Source organism: Curcuma longa, unplaced genomic scaffold (genome assembly GCF_044706935.1).
Source record: "Curcuma longa cultivar G26 ecotype Majalengka, Jawa Barat unplaced genomic scaffold, ITB_CL_G26_1.1 utg2646_np1212_2152390_RagTag, whole genome shotgun sequence".
Taxonomy (NCBI): domain Eukaryota; kingdom Viridiplantae; phylum Streptophyta; class Magnoliopsida; order Zingiberales; family Zingiberaceae; genus Curcuma; species Curcuma longa.
This window is the reverse complement of record NW_027435599.1, coordinates 1848628-1867442: the sequence shown is the minus strand read 5'-3', so window position 1 is coordinate 1867442 and position 18815 is coordinate 1848628. Positions and strand designations below refer to the sequence as shown.

Genomic DNA, 18815 nt, shown 5'->3' with positions numbered 1-18815 from the left:
AAACTCTAATATTCTTATTTATTATTTTTAAATATTTTATCTGTACCACACATATAGAGGTAAGTTAGACCCTGTTGTTCAAAGATGATGTCTAAAAAAAAAGATAAATTTTGGACAATCTTTAGGGGTGATCGATTCGGTGCGTGTAAAATTTCCCACCGACCACTATGATAAATCTTATACGTCCAATCAAATGATTGCATTTTCCATTTGGAAGAAAATTCCTACAAATACATCGTAGTTGGATAACCGTGAATCCCTAATCACAATCCAAATGTCCTACCATTTCATTGCCCGGGGATGATGTGCAAAGCTTAGCCTTGTTTGAGTCATTTCGTAACAAGTTGAAACGAATAGGTTCATTAGGATTTAAATATTTAAAAAAAATTAATATAAAATAAATTTATAATCTAATACTAATTACCTTGTTAAAATGCTATAAAAATATATTTCATAAGTGTGAAATATTCAAATTAAAGCCTGTCAAAATTAAATTTGAGATAAATAAATTTATTTGTCGATGTTAGTGAATCACAATTTATTTAAATGAGTTAATATCTAAATATTTTGTATAATTAGAATTTTATATTGTAATAATATCTATAAAATTGGAAATAATGGAACGACGGCCGATTTGATCGATGAGCTTGTCCGAATCCCCTCGACCTCTCGCGACTTCCGCCGCCGCCTCCGCCTCCGCCGTCGCCGCCTCTTTTTCCCCCTCCGGCAGTCTCCCCTCCCCTTTTATCCTCTTTGCGTGATCGACGCCGCTGCAGTCGCTCTCATCACCTGCTAGCAGCCCGCGTTCGCTGTCATCCTGTGGTCGCCGTCGCGTGCAGCCCCCATCTCCGGAATCAGTAGCCCTAGCCCTCTTCATATTCTTCTGTCGCATCACAGCTTCGTGCGGTGACGTGCGTTTTGAGCATTTCTGTGATTTCGGAGTTTTGGGTGGTTGTTGATGGTAAAAATTGATGTTTTCTTGCTGTTCTTCATTTCCAGCAGCCCCTGAGTGAGTGAGGATCGTCTTGCATCAACGAAGGAGCTTCGTGCGGTCAAGTGATTTTGGCGATTTATGTTCTTGCTATATGAATGTTCCTAATGTGTAGTGGGTTTCATATGCCAACGGCTGTAGTGAGCTGCTTGGGGCGTGATAGTTGAATTTTTTTTCTTTTTTTCCTTCAGGTTGTTGCATGCCAAATTTTTTCTCATTTGGCACTCCTCTGGTATAGTTACTGTTACGCTCGCATTCGGGGTTTTAAGAAAGCATGATGATTGGGTTGCTTCTGCGTGGGTGGAAACAGATCAGCTCTAAAAGTTTTTGTTCCTTGAATCATAAACCTCTCCATGTTTGCGTCGTTGGCAGTGGTCCTGCTGGTTTTTACACAGCAGAAAAGGTTTTTTTTTTTTTCTGATTGCTCCTTGTTTCTACTAAACTTTATTTTATTTATTTGTTTAGAAGTTGCAGATTTTGTTCAGTGTCATGACTTTGGAATTTTTGTTGGCAGATGTTAAAGGCACAGGAAAGGGCACAAGTTGACATTCTTGACCGATTGCCAACTCCATTTGGATTAGTTCGCTCAGGAGTAGCACCTGATCATCCTGAAACAAAGGCAGGTTATGTTAACTTTTGATTTCATTCTCTTTTTTTTAAAGAATTTATATTGACAAATAGATCAACTATTTTTGGAGTTTTATTCTTGTCCGATTGCTAATTTCAAATGCAGAGATATTAATACGAGCTTAATGCTACAAATGTGTGTACAAGAACTATAAAAATATGGTGAAATAAACAAGACTAAAATTATCCTGCTAGTTAAAGATTTTTTTATCAGAACAGATAATTGTCAGTTGGTTCTACAAGATAGATTCTCTAGGTTTAGGCAGTGGCTGTCTTAAGTTCATTATGATTGAGTCAGGTTTTCATTGGTGGGTTTTACTGCTGCCAGTTGACATCTCTACACATCTTGCAAGCTTATTTTTTCTGAAATACGAACAACAGATGTTATTCATTGCCTTCTTTCCAATCTTTGTATTCATCAACTCAATATAATTGAGAAATTTAGATCTTGTTTGAGTTGTAATGGTGTTCCCTATTTTGTGGGAAATGAGGATAAGTTCAGCTTGATTAGAATTTTTTACTTTAAATGTAATTTTGGAGAAATTGGAGTCTCGATCAAGAAGCTTTTTGAGGCATTGGATCCATGATATATGACTACAAAAACAAGGGTGATGAAGGGGAGGTGTTCAATGTGTGTACAAAGGCTTATGATTAAAAGAAGAAGGTGATGTTGCAACATTGTATCACATAGCCTTTAGTCCGAGTTAGTGCTATTGAATCTAGGTCTTAACTCTGAACTTTTGAACCTTTCCCAAACATTCCTAAATATCAGGCTGGGTTTTTCCTGGCTCGTTTTAGTTTACTTGCTTGTAGCTGAAAAATCCACTCTGAGAATTTTGGCTCCATATGGAAGAAATGCAACTTCCTATACATTGTAAAGTACTGAGGCAACGTAGAAAATGTGAGCCCTACTTGTCATCAATGTAGTTAGTTGAAGGTATTTGTAGATGCTTATGGATATTGGCTTGGTAGGCATACTTATTCTCTTGGTACTGATCATGATTCATTTGAATAATGTGTCCTTTTGTAGCACTACTGAAATATATTATTTCGTCAAATTACTATAATCTCTCCTTGTTGCTCTTGCTAATCGTGTCAATTAAGTATCGTACTATGTCGACAGTTGATATTATTTGACACGCCAATTAAATCAAATTGCTTGATAAAATTAGATATTCTAGTTGGTTTCTATTCTTTGTTATGTAGGTTCTCGTTTTTTCATTAGGATGTCTATTTGTTGTGCTCAATTCATCAGAAATTTGCGAACAGATTGTTATAAACCAGTTCTCTCGGGTTGCTTCAAGTGAGAGATGCTCATTTTTTGGGAATGTGTCACTGGGTTCTGATGTTAATCTGCCTGAGCTCCGTGATATTTATGATGTGGTAAGTTTCATAAGGTTTGACGGTAGCAGATGTGATTCATACTTCTTAATTTTTTTTTCCATTAATATTCTTAATTCAGCCTTTATGGTTTCTTGGTCAGGTTGTTGTTGCATATGGTGCTGAAACTGACAGATCTCTTGGAGTGCCTGGGGAAGTAAGTTCCTTTCAGTCGATCCCCTTTGCATTCTTATCTCAACTGAGCACAAGATGGAATTATGCATCTATTGGGTAGTACATGTATTGTTTATATGTTTTCGCTTGTCTCAGGCTTTGCAGGTTGATAACAGCACTGTAGAAGTTGTGTTGCAGTGCTAATGTTTGAAATGTTGCTTGTGACCAGTGTTCCACAAGTTCAATATGCCACTATATAATGTCTGAATGAAATAAAACTTGATAGTTTGTTTTACTTATCATTCTGGAGTGAATGTTCAAAAGCTTGAATCTTAATGCATAGAAACTATTAGATATTTGGTAAAATGGTGGAACGTCTAAATGGATAAAGAGTACTTATTTTCATCCTCATAATTGTCTCAAATATTTCCACTAGCTATAGCAACAGTCACGGCAGCAGGCAATGGAAAAATAGAGGATTTAAGTTAAAAATTAAACAAGTTTGTTTTGTACCGTGTTTTTATATCAAAACATAGCATAGTATGATTGGAAGTGTGGAACACAGCAACATGAGGTTATGATACCAGCTAAAATTATAAAAGCATTCCCTTTTACCTTAACCTTGTGATAATTTTAGGTTCTTAATCTGTCTCCAGTCAACTCCAGTAGTAATACATTTCTTTCAGACATTTATTATTTTTGAATTATTCTTTTACCAATGTCTATTCATTTTCAACTTCGACATTTTATGTTTTAGGATTTGATGGGGATACACTCAGCTAGAGAGTTTGTGTGGTGGTACAATGGACACCCTGACTACCATAACATGACACCTGATTTGAAGAGCACGGATACAGCTGTTGTGCTTGGCCAGGTATCTTACTGAAATTTATTTGCCAGATTCTATAATCACGTAATTGATGCTAACAAAAAATTGTAACATTTTTGAAATTTGTGGTGGTTTAATCACAATGAAGTATATTGTTTCAGACTAAAGAAATCTAGAATCTGGATCATTAATCATGCCAATGGGTAGGTTGAGTTTTCCCATTGTGATTCTTTTGCATCCATTCCATGTTTTAAGATTTCATTGTTGTTTTCTCTGATGGTACATCTGGATCATGGACTGAAATTGATAGAATGTGACAATTGTTTTTAGAAATTGGAACAGAAGGCATGTAATAAGACTATGTATTTAGTCTATAGAATGGAATAGATGGTTCATTTTTACTTGTATGTTATGTAGAGATATTCTACATAACTATGTCTGATTTGCTTGGAACACATGGGTTTGCTTAGCCCACACTGTTTGCCCCAATTGCTTGGGTTGCCCACACTGTTTGCCTCAATTGCTTGCTTTGCTCACTCACCTGACCCACCCTACTTGTCTGATCTGCTTGGTCTGCTTTGCCTTTGTGATCTTCCCAGTGTATCCGACTTGCTCAACTTACCAGGCCTATCCTTTTTGCCCAACTTGCTAGGCCTATTTTCCCACTCATTCTACTCATTCATCCGGACTAGCTCATCCCATCCATCTCAACAAATCCAGCCAGTCCACCTAATCTGCTCCTCCTGTCCAATTAGCTCACCCTCCCAATTCGTCTATTTTGCTTGGCTCTCTCAATCTCAATCTATTCATCCTTTTGGTTTGACTTATTCAACCCACTTGGTTCGCCTAACTTGTCCACCCTACTAAGAATGTGATCATTGGAAAATGGGTAGAAGAGGAATATGCATTCCTTGGAATAGCAAAAGGGATGGCTAAGCAGGATCAATAAGGAATAACAATTCTAGGAATTAGTTTTTCAAATTCATTCACCCGACCAAATATAGGATACCTATTCCATGAAAATTAATAAGGAATAGAAATATAGAATAGCTAACCTTGCAAACCAAATGCACTATTAGCACCCTTGTCTTAGCTTTTACTCCTAAATTTCCTCTTATCATGACATACTCCTAGATTGGTTCACTTGTCCCTTCTTTCTTTGTTGTTTGACTAACTTTGTTTTGCTGTTCTGTTAGTCTTCTCCATTTCTCTCACCAACGTCTCATCTACCCTGAATCCAGGAATGCATTTATTATTCTAATATATTCTCCAATAGCAGCATTATACTATTGCCTAAAAATTAAAAGTTCTTTGCAGTTATTCCTAAAATGCTGAAGCTTATTCAAATAAGTCTTGTTCATAGTCAAGTTGTTCTTCTTTAGGTTGATCTCTTTGTATGATTCTTGAAAACACCTCCTCACCACCTCGCCTGCATTTAAAATGACTACTGTCAAACTACTTGCATTTCACTTTTTTTTCTTCCAATTGATGGCTTTCCTGTTATATATATATTTCAAAATTAACAACAAGGCATATCAAGTTTCTTGAGCATCTGTATGTGGGGAAGTCTGATTTACATATGATCAGGAACAGAGTTTTCATAAAGACTGTTATGTTGTTTGAAACAAAAAATGTGGTTTATTACCTATTCAGTAGAGGAAAATGTACATTATTTTGTTTGCATTTCAATTTAGTTTTGAAATGTTAGTTCTAATGTGTACCTTCTTTCATTAATTTCATGGTTGTTCCCCTCAATATTTCAATTCCAATTCCAAATGCTTTGCTTTCAGGGGAATGTGGCCTTGGATGTGGCACGTATTCTTTTGCGGTCGACCAGTGAATTGCAGAAAACAGATATTGCAGAGCATGCTTTAGTTTCTCTTCATGAGAGCACCATAAGGTTTTGGCTCAGCCAACTGTTCATTTGTTCTACATTAATGTTCACCTTGCAAAATCTGTTCTCAATACTGAAGTTTTTCTTTTTGGTGAAAAGCCCTCCAAGACCCCTATTGTTGAAAGCACCCAAAAAGGGCCTATTTTTTCTGAAAACTCCCTATTAAGGCCTCATCCTCATCAAAAAGATATTTTCAATTTTTTTTTTTAATATATTGAGGCCTTATAGGAAGTTTTTAGAACAGAAGGTTTTCTATAGGTATTTGTAGACAATGGGGGTTTTGTTTGGGCTTTCGCCCATTCTTCTTCTTTACAAAGAAAGGTTTATTTGGTTGGAAGACGGGGCCCAGCACAGATGGCATGCACTGCAAAGGAACTGCGTGAAATCTTAGGTATGATTTGTTTTAAGATATGTTGTAGAGATTTCAATACAACAGCAATTTTCTTTTAGAAAAGTGTTGCTGTGAAAGAAACTGGCATCTAATCCATCTTTATGGAAAAGTTCTCCGACCTCCTGAAGTAGGTTATAGTGCATATCCTCTTATGGGAGACAGTTGTTCCTTTGTGCAAGAATCTAACTCTTAGAGCAACATATAGAGTTTATTGAACGATATAAAATCTTGAAAAGAATAAAAGCTGATCATTTAATAATTCGAATTTCAAGCCTTTAAGAAAACATGAACACTGGAAGAGCAAAGAGATTAAGGGATTAGATGCCTGATGCCATTAGCTGTGGCAGATGCAAAGTGCTTTTTACCTGTCGGATACATATATGCATTCCACATCCTAGCCTAGCTAACTTATTAGAGAAATAGTAACTTGATATTGAGCCCATAACCTTTATGGTGTTCAATGGAGATTACAGTTATTTTTGAATGTCATGCAGGTGTGAAAGATCTCCAAGTTCACATCAATGAACCTGACTTGGTTATATCCCCTGCTGAAGAAGTATGTATATATATTTTTAAAAAAAGAAAGAATCATGTATATATTCACTAGCAACTATAAGCTTATTTGTTTGTGTTCTATTTTCTTTTGTGATTCCACTTTTTATTGTCTAGCATCATTATCACAAGTTTGGTCGATCAATTTCATCTCATTAACTCCTGAAAATAGCATCAAGTTCTATTTTGGTTCTTTTTTATCCCTGATAATTTATAGCCTAACATATATGGTGATTACAGTATAATATATATCTGTGGCCACTTTGACATTTTAGCATTCTGTGCTTGTCTAATATATGGTCACCAGAGTTTATCTCAGTTCACACTATTTACCACTGCATACCAGCAAATGGCCTGTAGATCTGGTATACATTAGCAATGCATGCTGCATCTTGATTTTTTTTTCTTTCACATCTCGTGTCAGATTTTTTAGCAGCAGCTTGACCTAGCTTTTCCTTCCACATTGAAGCAGATATTACTTTCAAACATTCTACTTGAGTTGCAAGTTATAGTTAATCAAATTCATTTATTTCCTAACTAAATTTTGTTTTCCATCTCATTTAGATTGCAAGGAATAATATATTCACCATGAATAATTGCTAGATGGTATCCTTTCATCCTTAGGAGACTCTGGCTTAACTCTTGCCTTTTAATACAACTTTTGATTATGTTTTACTATTTCCTTGTAAAATTGAAATTCATAGTTTATTTAGAAGTTTGAGCATAATATTGGTTCTAGTTGTAGGAATAACTAAAGGAACATTGTCAATGCTAGTCTTGGTCTCAAGAGTTGAGGAAAACCGATGAGGTACATTGTAGGTTCTGCTGGTTATCACCTCTTTATTGTCTAGCATCATTACCTCAACTTTGGTCAATCAATTTCATTGCGTGAATAAATCAAATCCTAATTGGGTTCTCTTTTATCCCTGATAATTTATAACATCATGCATATGGTGCCTACAGGTTAACATATATGTGTGGCTACATGACATGTTATGTGTAGCATAGAGTGTCTTGTCCAATATATGGGTGCAATAGTTTATTGGAATTAAGTTGGCTTTGTTTATCATTACATGCTATCAAATGCACAATAAGTTTGGTCAAGGTTTAAAGTCTCAATCTGATTCAGAGTATCGGCCAGAGACTGGAACGATATTGTTTCAAAACAGTATCATCTTATTTTGGTCAGGTCTCAGTTGTAGGAAGAGGTGGCAGAGGAAGAGGAGTATGAGGTAGAGGAGGTGCCGGAGGAAGAGGTGGATGGAGTGGAGGAAGAGATGGAAGAATCGTGTACCTTGAAGAAACATTTGGGAACCCTAGTTTGCTTCATTTTTTGGGTAAAGGTAAATTGTATTAAAAGAGTTTCATGACCCTAAGTCATGATCTTACATGGGGAGCACTCAAAAATCTAAAGACGTGTTTGAACTTTCATAAACATTCCCTCAATGCTAGGAACCACACCCTCATATTGGCATCGGTTACGGGTTTGCCAAATCAAATAGATCATACATGTGATACCCAAATGTGGGGCTTTGTTGAGCATACTACTCCCACTGAACCTGCATTGGAAGAGGTTCACCATATCTTCCGCTGTCCAAAATTTGTCGCTCATATGCAGCCATCGTCAGACCTTTTCCCATAGAGATTTAATGGCCGATCAAGTGAAGAAAACGTGGTCTGCCATCTCATCCTCCCGTCGGCACAAGGGACATGTCTTGTAGTCTTCGTACACCAATTTGTACTTGGTGCGTGTTCTGTCACTTGCAAGAAGCCACATGACGAATTGGTGCTTTGGCATAATATACGGCTTCCATATAACCTCTGCCCATGACTTCCTGCTGGCCCGCTTGAAGATCATATGCAGCAGCAGTGCCACGCTGCTGGTTTGCTTCATTGCTTGTAGATGAGGAAGGTGGAGCTTCTTGTGGCACACACGGAAACTCAGAGGAGGAGGTCAGAGCTTCTCGTGGCTGTGTTAGGGGCTTGCGACATCTTTGATGAGGAAGACTAAGCTTCTAGTGGATGTGTCGGGGGTTTGGAGTATCTCAGAGGAGGAAGATGCAGCTTCTCATGGCCATGTTGGGGGGCTTGGAGCGTATCGGAGGAGAAAGGTGGAGCTTCTTGCAGCCATGTCGAGGGCTCAAGGCATTTTGTACCATCTTGCATGCTGGTCGGCCACCAGAACAAAAAATGCTGATCGTGCTGGCCAGCATGGAACAAAATTTGAACCTGTGGTAATATTTGTGCTGGTTATAGAAATAACTGAAGAAACATTGTCAATGCTAGTATTGGTCCTAAGACTAGATGAAAAAGGTAGATGATTATTGTAGGTTTGGCTGTTCATTGTCAATTAATTCTGCAAACACGGTTCATTTTCATGAAACTGTACTTGTATTAAAGATTAATCATCTAGCATTACTACAGTCCCTAAATTATTGGAGCTTATGCTTATTCTTGCTATTTTATAGGAAGAACTGAAGAGTAGTAGAATTCATAGACGGGTTTATGATTTGCTATGTAAATCAGCTACTTCCCATCAACAACGTGATCTTGTTGCCCAGCGAGAATTGAACTTCAAATTTTTCAGGAAACCTCACAGGTTCTTACCTTCAGAGGATCCATTAAGAGTTGGAGGTGTGTGTCTTGAGAAGACTTGTCTGAAAGGTTAGATCTCTGTGGCAATTAGCTCTTCATGAGAAAGTTTGCGTTCTTTTCCAATTTACTTTCGAATGCAAGATTTCTTATTTTCTGACTATCATGTGCACATGTTTTATTCAAATAGAAAATGGTCTTTCTGGCAAACAAGTTGCGGTTGGAACTGGTGAATTTGAGGAACTCAGTTGTGGGTAAGCACTTCAAGTTTACCTCCTTGCTTTTCGTTTTCCTTCTCGGAAGCAATTTGAATGTAGAGAATGCTCGCTTTGTTATATAATTTCATACTCTCTTTTTAGATTGGTCTTGAAGAGCATTGGTTACAAGTCTCTACCAGTTCATGGATTGCCTTTTGATGATTACAAAGGTCAGTTGTCCATGCCCCTTTGCAGTGTCCACACTCGGACTTGAAATGGTTTCCTGACCAATTGCTAACAAACTTCTTTCTTTTAGATACTTTTTTTTGAGAAATTTATTGCTTTAATTATACAGTTGCTTCATTTGCCATTGCCAAAACTCAGTTATTACTGTGGGATTAGTCTGACCCAATTCTTTTGTATCATAACATTGATTTCTTCTAAGATAATGAATGCTCACAGGCGTAGTACCCAATGTGAAGGGTAGAGTGCTCAGCCGCGACCAAGAAGAGCAAGCAAACTTGGAGAAAGGTTTATACGTTGTCGGGTGGTTGAAAAGAGGACCAACAGGAATTATCGGAACAAACCTGTACTGCGCCGAAGAAACAGTACGTTAACATCTCATTGAATACGAATATTCTCATATTTTCATTTACGAGTGTGGTAGTTACATCAACCATTAGATTACTTCGATCGTAAACAAGAACAATTTACATTCACAAGCAAGCTTGCATTTTGATTTGATACAATACATAAACTATCTCTGCTTGGAGTTTATGTCCCACATTGATGCATACAACTATTCTTCTTCTAGCGTGCATCACTAAGACGAGCGGTGTTGAAATCGCAGGTAGCAAGTATTTTAGAGGATCTGAACAATGGTTTGATCGCGGCAGCTTCTACATCACCCAAACCAGGAAGGAAACAGCTACTCCAGATTCTCGAAAGTAAGAACGTAAAATATGTTACTTTCAGTGGATGGGAGAAGATAGATGCCAAGGAAAAATTCGAAGGTCAACTGAGAAACAAACCGAGAGAGAAACTGACGACATGGGATGAACTCCTCAAAGTTGCGCATCATGAACGCTGACCGTTAACGGTACAAACAAATGCATCTTATTAATAACCTGTTGCTGAAGCCTCAAGATGTATTTCCTCAAGAATGCTGCAACAATGTTCTTTGTTCATGGGTAAGTTTTTTTTAAATTTATTTCTTTATTTTTTTCGCCTAGTAGTAAAGGATGGAGAAGGTATGAGAATTGAGATGTTTTTTCCTTTAGTTAAAGGATGGATTAACAATCCATTTGGGACTTAATTTTTAGTTAGATTTCAATCCACCCAAAATTGGATGGAACAATATTTCTTTCCTCTATTGTCTTCTCGAGCATACTTGTTGCTTGTCGTGAGTCCAACAACGAGTTTGCGTCCAGCTTGTAGATGCTTCCTCTGTGAGCTCGCGGCTAGGCCATCACTTGCTGCGAGCCCTACAGCAAGCTCACTATAGTTGGGTGTCGACAGGAAGACTTGATCAAACTATAAATAACAAACACCATGACCTTGAGGTAGCGAAACGACACAGGCTTCCTCATGCCAAACATCCTACTGGTTTTAGGGTTTAGGGTGATCATACACTTTGACTCACGCAAAGGCAATCGACAACACAAGCTTGCAACAAATGAATGGTGAAACCGGACGAAGAAGCTAGCTCTTAGTAACAACAACAACAACAACAATAGAATCTTGCTTTTAGTAACTAGCTAATCGACTACACAAAAAAGAGCTAAAAGGTACTGACAAAATTATAGTCCTTTCATCATATGAAGTTATATGAACTCAGTCAGGTGTTCATACAAGGCCTACTTTACAGGCAACAACATTCACATTGCAGAAACGAAGGAAACATGGAAGAGGCAGACTAGTCTAACTAATTTCGCAAAATGAAATCGGAACCGACTTGCAAGTCTTACTTGCAAAATACATCAAACAATTGCTAACTAAAACCCCTTCGCCTCTATTCTCGGTTGCACCCGCAGCTTCTGATTCATGTGCGTCACGGGCCTAGTTGTGGTTCTGGGACTTCATGGCCTTTGGAGCTAGAGAAAGAAAAAACAGTCTTGTTAGGCCCAATGGCACATCTCAGTGTGAGCAACTACAGAGTTTATGTTCGAATTCGACTACTGAAAATACTATCTAAATGTTTAAGAATTTGACAATAAATTATGACTGAAAATTCTAATGTAATAGAACACAATTCAATAATTGTGGATTAGGTTACCAATTACTGAGGTTCGACTACCGAATTTTATCTATCCATTGAGCTAGTAGTAATATTCAGATCTCTTACATCATTTATTCGAGTTAAATCTCTTGTTTCCTTTCTAATAATTCTACACATCTCCTACACATCCTATTTGTACTTGTTAGTTCTTAGTTGCCCGGCATTCTAATCCATTGATAAATTTAAGTATCTTTTTGGTCCAGAAACTGCGATCTATACGATACAATGCAAGTTGTTTGCAATCTACAAGCAATCAATTCTTGGTACATGATTTTGAGATCTAGAAAATGAAACAGAAGAAACCGAACCTAAACCAATAGCATCTGAACTTTTCATGATCCGAAGCCGCCTACAGGAGTCTGTGAACATCCTGAAATGAAACAAGCATTGACAAGTCGATTGGCATTAGAGATTCATCAGGGTATTGAAACTTGAAAAGAGGATATGATAACAGAATTCTTGCAAGACATGAATTATCTTCTTCCTTATAACCCCTCAAGATAAATTGAACAGATTAGGTACCGACCCCCACGGCACATCACCAACAAGCATCCAGTCTCCGTCCTTGTCTTCGTAAGTAAGTACGTATTCAGAACCATTTAGAAGGTCGGTCAAATGGTTCTCGGATAATCCCTCATTGTCTGGAAATACTTGAGAATCACACTGACCTGAAAAACATGAAATGACAAAACAATTTACTCCCAGAAAAATAAACATAAAGGTTAAACTAAACTGCTCACCGACCGATCGTGAAGCATCTGAACATTTTCTCCAGTGCCGACGAAAGCTCTTTGTAGTTTTTGTATATTTTGAGATCGACTTTTCTGAGATAAGGAGCTCCGTCCATGCTAACCTTCACATATAGGCAATTTAGCCCTTGTTTACCCTCAGCATCATCTTCAGTCTTCGATGGGTTTGCGGCCATGGTATTCTTTCGATAACTACGGATTGGTGGCCAACCAACCACCTGTGCCCTGCCATGAACACAACATATTCAATTTTCTAACTGAAGTTTCCAATCACATGAAATATAGAATCACCATCAAATAGGATAGACTAGTAATGCTAAAGGCCTGTCTATTGATAGCCAATATTAAGCATTTCAGTATCAAAATGTCGAAAATGTCGAAAGAAAGAAGAAAAGCATTTCAGTATCAAAATATAGGATACCACGACAATGAAGTTCACAGATACTTGCTTCTCCTTCTATGAAAATTAGAAATAAACAAGAAAAAGTTAAACATTGAAGAGATAGATATCTCGAACCTTTTTGGTAAAAATCTATGGGACTGAAAATCTATTTCCTCCCCAGCAATAGACTCTTCTTTCCTTCATCCTTGTGTTTCGATAAATCTATCTTTTGGTCTGTGCTTCGCGTTGTTAGCTACCTTACCTACCATGGAAATATTTCACAGAATTTCCCTCACCACAAATAACCTCACCTCATCCTCCTCTACTTGCACCACCTTGGACCACCACAATTGTGCCTTCACTTTCGGGTAGCAGAACGATATTAAAGATACAATCGTAAACAAATTTGGTTGCATCTCAGACATGTCTGCTTCAATAATGACCCCCCAATTGTCAAATTGAAGTGTTGCTACCTTCTGGTCTTATCATTTCAACCATGCTTGTGGCTGGATGGATTGTCTCCTGCATTCCTTGAACCACCAATTATTACAAGCAGCTTGTCATCATCCTTAAGATCATCATTCCCTCATTCAATCAACATAACATCAGGTGATATTATGTTATCCTTGTTAGAAAATGTGCAAATCATCATCCCCTAAGAATGCACAGATCATTCTTGGTGGGTTGTTCGATTAGGCATTAGCAGTAAGTAATCCAAAAAATCTCTATTTCTCAATCAGAAATCATGTGTTCCATCATGCTGTTTCATGCAAACTTCAAAAACCTTTGTATAAGTTTCCTCTCATTTCTGAAGATCTAAACTATGAAGATCTTTCTTCAACTACGAAGATATAAACTTAGTCATCTAGGAAAAGGAACTGAATCCAAAAATCTCAACTTTCAATGTATATGAAGATGCAAATCTCAAAACTTTCCATCAAAGCAAAGCATATGAAGAACCGGAGCAACTTACTTCGCTGCCGGAGCCACCGAGCGATCTCTCCCAATGGAACCGCCGCAGTGAGCTGCCACCTTCCGCTCCTGCCCCTTCCCTACATTCCCTTGTTCAGAGGCCTGGCCCGCGCTGCTTCCGGCGGCAACCTCGCCCCTCGGCGAGAACAAGCCGCCGCCTTTCACCAAGTCCACCTCAGACCCGCCCTCGCCGGCCGCAAAGCCCCACTTCCCGACATTATCGATGGCGTCGAAGAACCCCCTCTTGGCGCCGGAGGCGAAGCTCTTGGGGAGAAGATCCAGGGTGAGCCCGACGTTGTCGTCCCGGTGGTGCGACTCTGACCCGGGCAGCCCCAACCTGAGCTCCGTCGCCCTGAGGTTGAGAGCCCCTTCCTCGCCGCCTCCAACGGAAAACTCCCGCTCCGAGGCGCCTATGTACTCTTGCTCCACAGGCGGCAACATCTACCTCCCTAGCAAATCACAGATCAAACCGGTGGCGATCCGAAGGCTGCTCAGGCGGTAGATCAGCAAAGACAAGCGAGAAAGTAAAGAGAGGTGAAAAAGGAGCCACCTTTGGGCTTGGTTTTGTCCACTCACGGCAGCTTGCTGGACACGGGGCTCATGGTTGGATTATTAACAAACTGCACTGTGATTGGATGCCAAAAGTTCTTGCTTTGGTTTAGCACGGCCAAAAAGCACAATAATACGGTCTACGAAATCCATGACCCATAAAGAAGAAAAGCTAAAAGCTTGGCCGTGCTCGCGAGCATCCATGGCTGGACCACAAAGGAGTTGAGTAATTCGCACGGTTGTTTCAGAGGAGAAGAAGACAAAAAAACAAACACCTTGAGTGCTTCGGTGTCTCGGTGTCTCCCAATTCCTATCCAGCATGAACGGACCAGGTTTGCTCTTATCCCAGCCCAACCAAACAGGGCACGCCACGTCCGGAACCACCGTCGGAGTTCGGAAACGTGCAACAATCGGCCGTTGCTCTCGCGCGGCCACGCAGCCGGAGTTGAAAGAGACGAAGAGGACGCCTAAGTCCAGAAAGAAATTAATCAAGTTCAAATCAAGTGTAACCGGGAATTGAAACGCAACCATCAAGTTGATCATAGGAATAGAAATTACAATCACAATGAATGTATCTATGAATCTAAGATTGCTTACCACGTCGAGCTAGGTCATCTCCAAGCTCGGATCAATCTGGATCCGCTGAAATCAGGAGGAAGGAGGCTCCGATGTTGATATTCTGTTGGAGCTCGAAGAATTGCAATGGTGGCACTCTAGTTCAGGAGGAAGATGGATGGATGAATCGGGGATGACCGGAATAAGGGAATCCCCTTGAATTTCGACTGTGGCTTGCAGTGTGAATCGCCAGAGGTAGATGAACCGGTGATGAACCCAGGAAGAAGAGAATCCTCTTAACCTCCTCGAAGGACTAATTCGTGTTGCTTTCCAATGCAGGGAATCCTCAAACTCCGGTTGAAGAAGAATTCTCGACAGATGAAGGTGGAGCCTCGGATGGAAGATGGATCGGTAATTAGGAAGAGAACTCCCTTTACCTAATTCCGGTGGTGTGTGGAGGCGGAAGACGATGGTGGAGCTCCGGCGATGATCGAAGAAGAAGGTCCTCTTCTGCGTCGATGGAAGAAATGAAGATGGAATGGAGCTGAAGCTGGCCGGAGCCCAGCGTAATGGCCGAGGATGTAGATGTATAGGGAAGGGAATCGTTAACCCTAATGGCCTGACTTCCGACGAAGGTGATCGTCGGAGAAGGAGATGAAGTCGCGCCTCTGCTCCGCCTTCCCTTCCTCTGTTCTCGACCTCCTCCGTCGTCTGAATCAAAGTCTGGATCTACATCAACGGCCAGAATTAATCCGGATCTGGATCAACGGTTGGATTGAATTCAAAGCTAGATCAAAGGCTTCAAATCTTGATCTATGGTCTTGATCTACTCCTTCTTTGACTTATGGACCAGATCTTTAACGGATGGTAATCGATCATGATCTTGAATGAACGGTCTTAATTCAATTTGATGCGACTCAAGTCCACAATCCCTTTGATCGCTTAGCATTTAATCCACAAATATGAGCAAATTTGCATTAAACCCCAAAAATGAGTTCGATTCGTGAAATACGATATAAACACGAATTAAAATATACAAGAGGATTAAAATCACGAGTATAAGTGTTAAAATATCACGACAAAATACTTTCATGTGCATGTTCATAGGGGGCCCCAATTGACTCATATGAGCTTAACTTATGTGTGTCAAATGTCGGACCGATTGAGATAAAAATTTATTTAAGCAACTTAGTTAATATTTTTTGACTTGGACTATTTTATGTTTGTCTTAAGTGTCTAACGGACATATTAATGATTAATATAAAAATGGTCAAATGTTAATGACGAACTAATTGCTCAGCCATTTATCGTCAATCAAGTGAGATAGTAGCTAAGTGAGATAGTAAATAGTTGAGTAATGATCATTAAACAGTCAAGATTTCAAACCTATAAAAAGAAGCTCATACCATAGCAGAATCCGAAAAGAGATGAGTAGAGTCTATATTGTGCAAGGAGGTATTGCTCATGCTAATGCGAATTGAAAGATGAAATCGATATAAAATTAGTATATACTCGGTGACATATCCATATTTAACATATTCATCATATTTAACAACTTTGTATCAAGATTAAGATCAACATCAATATTATCACTTTCATTAATATCAATATCATCATGGTAATCATCACTAAAAAAAATCTTGAGTTTGTAATATGAATATGGAAAGTTATTCAAAAATATCGTAATGAAAGAAATATAAGAGTTTGTAGACGTTCTTCACTTCCCTATTGGATAGTGCTCAATACACCTCCCTACTGGATAACCTTGTCTCCCAACCTGGTAGCTCTGTTCATTGCCTAGCAACGCGACCTATCAGTTCGATAACCTTGCTCCCTAATCAATTTCTCTGGCTGACTCAACAGTTTGGCAAGTTCCCTGCCCAACCTCCCGCTTAGTAAATCCCTGTCTGGTCTCCCAATTTGACAGTTTGGCACCTCTTAAATCGACCTCTCGTTCGATAACTCTCTGTCCAACCTTCCTGATCAGCAATTCAACAATTCTATGATTGGCATCTCATTCGATAACTCCTTGCCCGATCTCTCGACTTAGCACTTCGGCAGTTTCCTGTCAAGCCTCTCGTTTGATAGCTCCCTATCCGACCTCCTGACTCAACAACTTGACCTCCCATTTAGTAGCTCTCTGCCCGACCTCTAGGCTCAATAGCTCAACCTTCTAACTTGACAACTTAATTAACCTTCCTGTCTAGCGGCCCTAGTCTCCTAGCTTGAAAGCCTAGTCTTCTTGTCCAGTCTCCCTACTTGATCACATGTTCCACTTGATACTCGACAATTCAGGCACTCCACTCAACCAATTCAGCAACTTAGCCAACTTGATGGCTCAACTTTCTTTGACAGCTCAGACCTAACCAACTTGGCAATCCGACCTCCCCGCTCGATCTATTTGAGTTGAAATTTAGCAAGTTAAACAAACTCATCTCTATAAATTACGTAACATCGGATAAAGTCATAACTTTAAATTCAATAATTTGACCATTTTTATTCGTCTCCTGCAACAATGCTAAAGTAAAAAATCATCAAACAATATTGATCCGGAGGGTTATTTAGTGATTACTAGGACGTCGAATATAATAGAGTACGAGAAAAAAGGGTGGATATAAGTATGAAGTATCCTTTATTTGTCATGAAGTTATTGAAGCAACCCAAATAAACCCCCCATACCTCTTATTCCAGTCTCGGTGTGCTTCCTTAAGCATATGCCGACCTTCTACTCCGGTCTCGGTGTGTTTCCTTAAGCATATGCCGGCCTCTCTGGTCTCGGTGTGCTTCCTTAAGCATAGGTCGACCTCCTGCTCTGATCTCGATATATTTTCCTAAGTATATGCCGACCTCCTATTCTGATCTCGGTGTGCTTCCTTAAGCATATGTCGACATCCTGTTCCAGTTTCGATGTGCTTTTTTAAACATATGTCAAAATCTAACTTGAGCGTCGGAGTGATTTATCAGGATCCACCCCCGGTTGTCATTCTAATCATCTTTTGGAGTACTTTATAGGGCTCGTCTTCTCCTTCCACAGCCTCATTACAAGAGCGTGCATATTGATCAGCCTTGAACCAACATTTAAACCATTCATAATGTATTAATCGGAATAAATATTAAACTAAACTGGACTGTGTTACTTTCTGCCTTTGCTCTTCCACTGTTATTTTAAGCTCCCTCTCTCTCTCTCTCTCTCTCTCACGCACAGCAGTGGCAAATCAGATGGAGCTTATCCAACCGTTTCTGTTGGATTTTGGTGAAGGAAGGAAAGAACCCTAAAGGCCTGTTTTGGTCCATTGACATAGAAAAAGAAACAGACAGTTGGAGTGGTGGGTGGATTAAATAAAGAACCGCTTTATGATCCCAAGCTATTCAGCCGCCCTCGTCTGACAACTTCAGGATATTCTTGTTTACTTGAAATTATTCTTCTTCCATTTTCATTTTTCAATTTGCACCCACTCAAAATTAGTGCGATCAAACAAATTAAATTATGATGGAATAGATCAATCCATCAAAAATCCATTCATATTACAAGGTGAGACGAAATATGATTGGACGAGCTGATCCATCATTTTTACTGATTAAAGCCAACTCAAGACAGATTATGGATTAAACGGGCTACTCCATGGACTTATAAAAAAATAAAAAATATATATATGATTAAAAATTGTACATTTGAATTACGGATTAGATGAGTTAAACCTATAAATTCATCAAAATTATATATATATATATATATATATATATATATATATATATATAATAT

General features: G+C 39.0%; 2 protein-coding genes across 3 annotated transcripts; one reads left to right on the top strand and one right to left on the bottom strand.

Moving 5' to 3' along the window:
- The first annotated feature begins 835 nt into the window (after positions 1–835).
- Positions 836–10900, top strand: LOC141819931 (NADPH:adrenodoxin oxidoreductase, mitochondrial). Its single transcript, XM_074707194.1, has 15 exons — positions 836–911; positions 1000–1051; positions 1183–1394; positions 1506–1610; positions 2888–3001; positions 3102–3155; positions 3870–3986; positions 5732–5841; positions 6153–6226; positions 6721–6782; positions 9247–9442; positions 9561–9624; positions 9730–9797; positions 10030–10175; positions 10418–10900. Exons 3-15 carry the CDS (start codon positions 1266–1268, stop codon positions 10655–10657), a joined length of 1479 nt encoding a protein of 492 aa, XP_074563295.1. The 5' UTR covers positions 836–911; positions 1000–1051; positions 1183–1265; the 3' UTR covers positions 10658–10900.
- A 458-nt stretch (positions 10901–11358) lies between these two features.
- LOC141819876 (auxin-responsive protein IAA21-like) lies at positions 11359–14787 on the bottom strand. Of its 2 annotated transcripts, XM_074707131.1 has the most exons (6): positions 14499–14787; positions 13950–14397; positions 12590–12819; positions 12372–12513; positions 12154–12215; positions 11359–11660 (listed from the first exon to the last, which is right to left on the bottom strand). In XM_074707131.1, the coding sequence occupies exons 2-6, from the start codon at positions 14387–14389 to the stop codon at positions 11626–11628; spliced, it is 909 nt and encodes a 302-aa protein (XP_074563232.1). In that variant the 5' UTR covers positions 14390–14397; positions 14499–14787; the 3' UTR covers positions 11359–11625. The 2 variants fall into 2 exon arrangements, with proteins under 2 accessions (XP_074563232.1, XP_074563231.1); XM_074707130.1 differs by lacking the exon at positions 14499–14787 and having other exon boundaries at positions 13950–14485.
- Positions 14788–18815: the final 4028 nt, after the last annotated feature.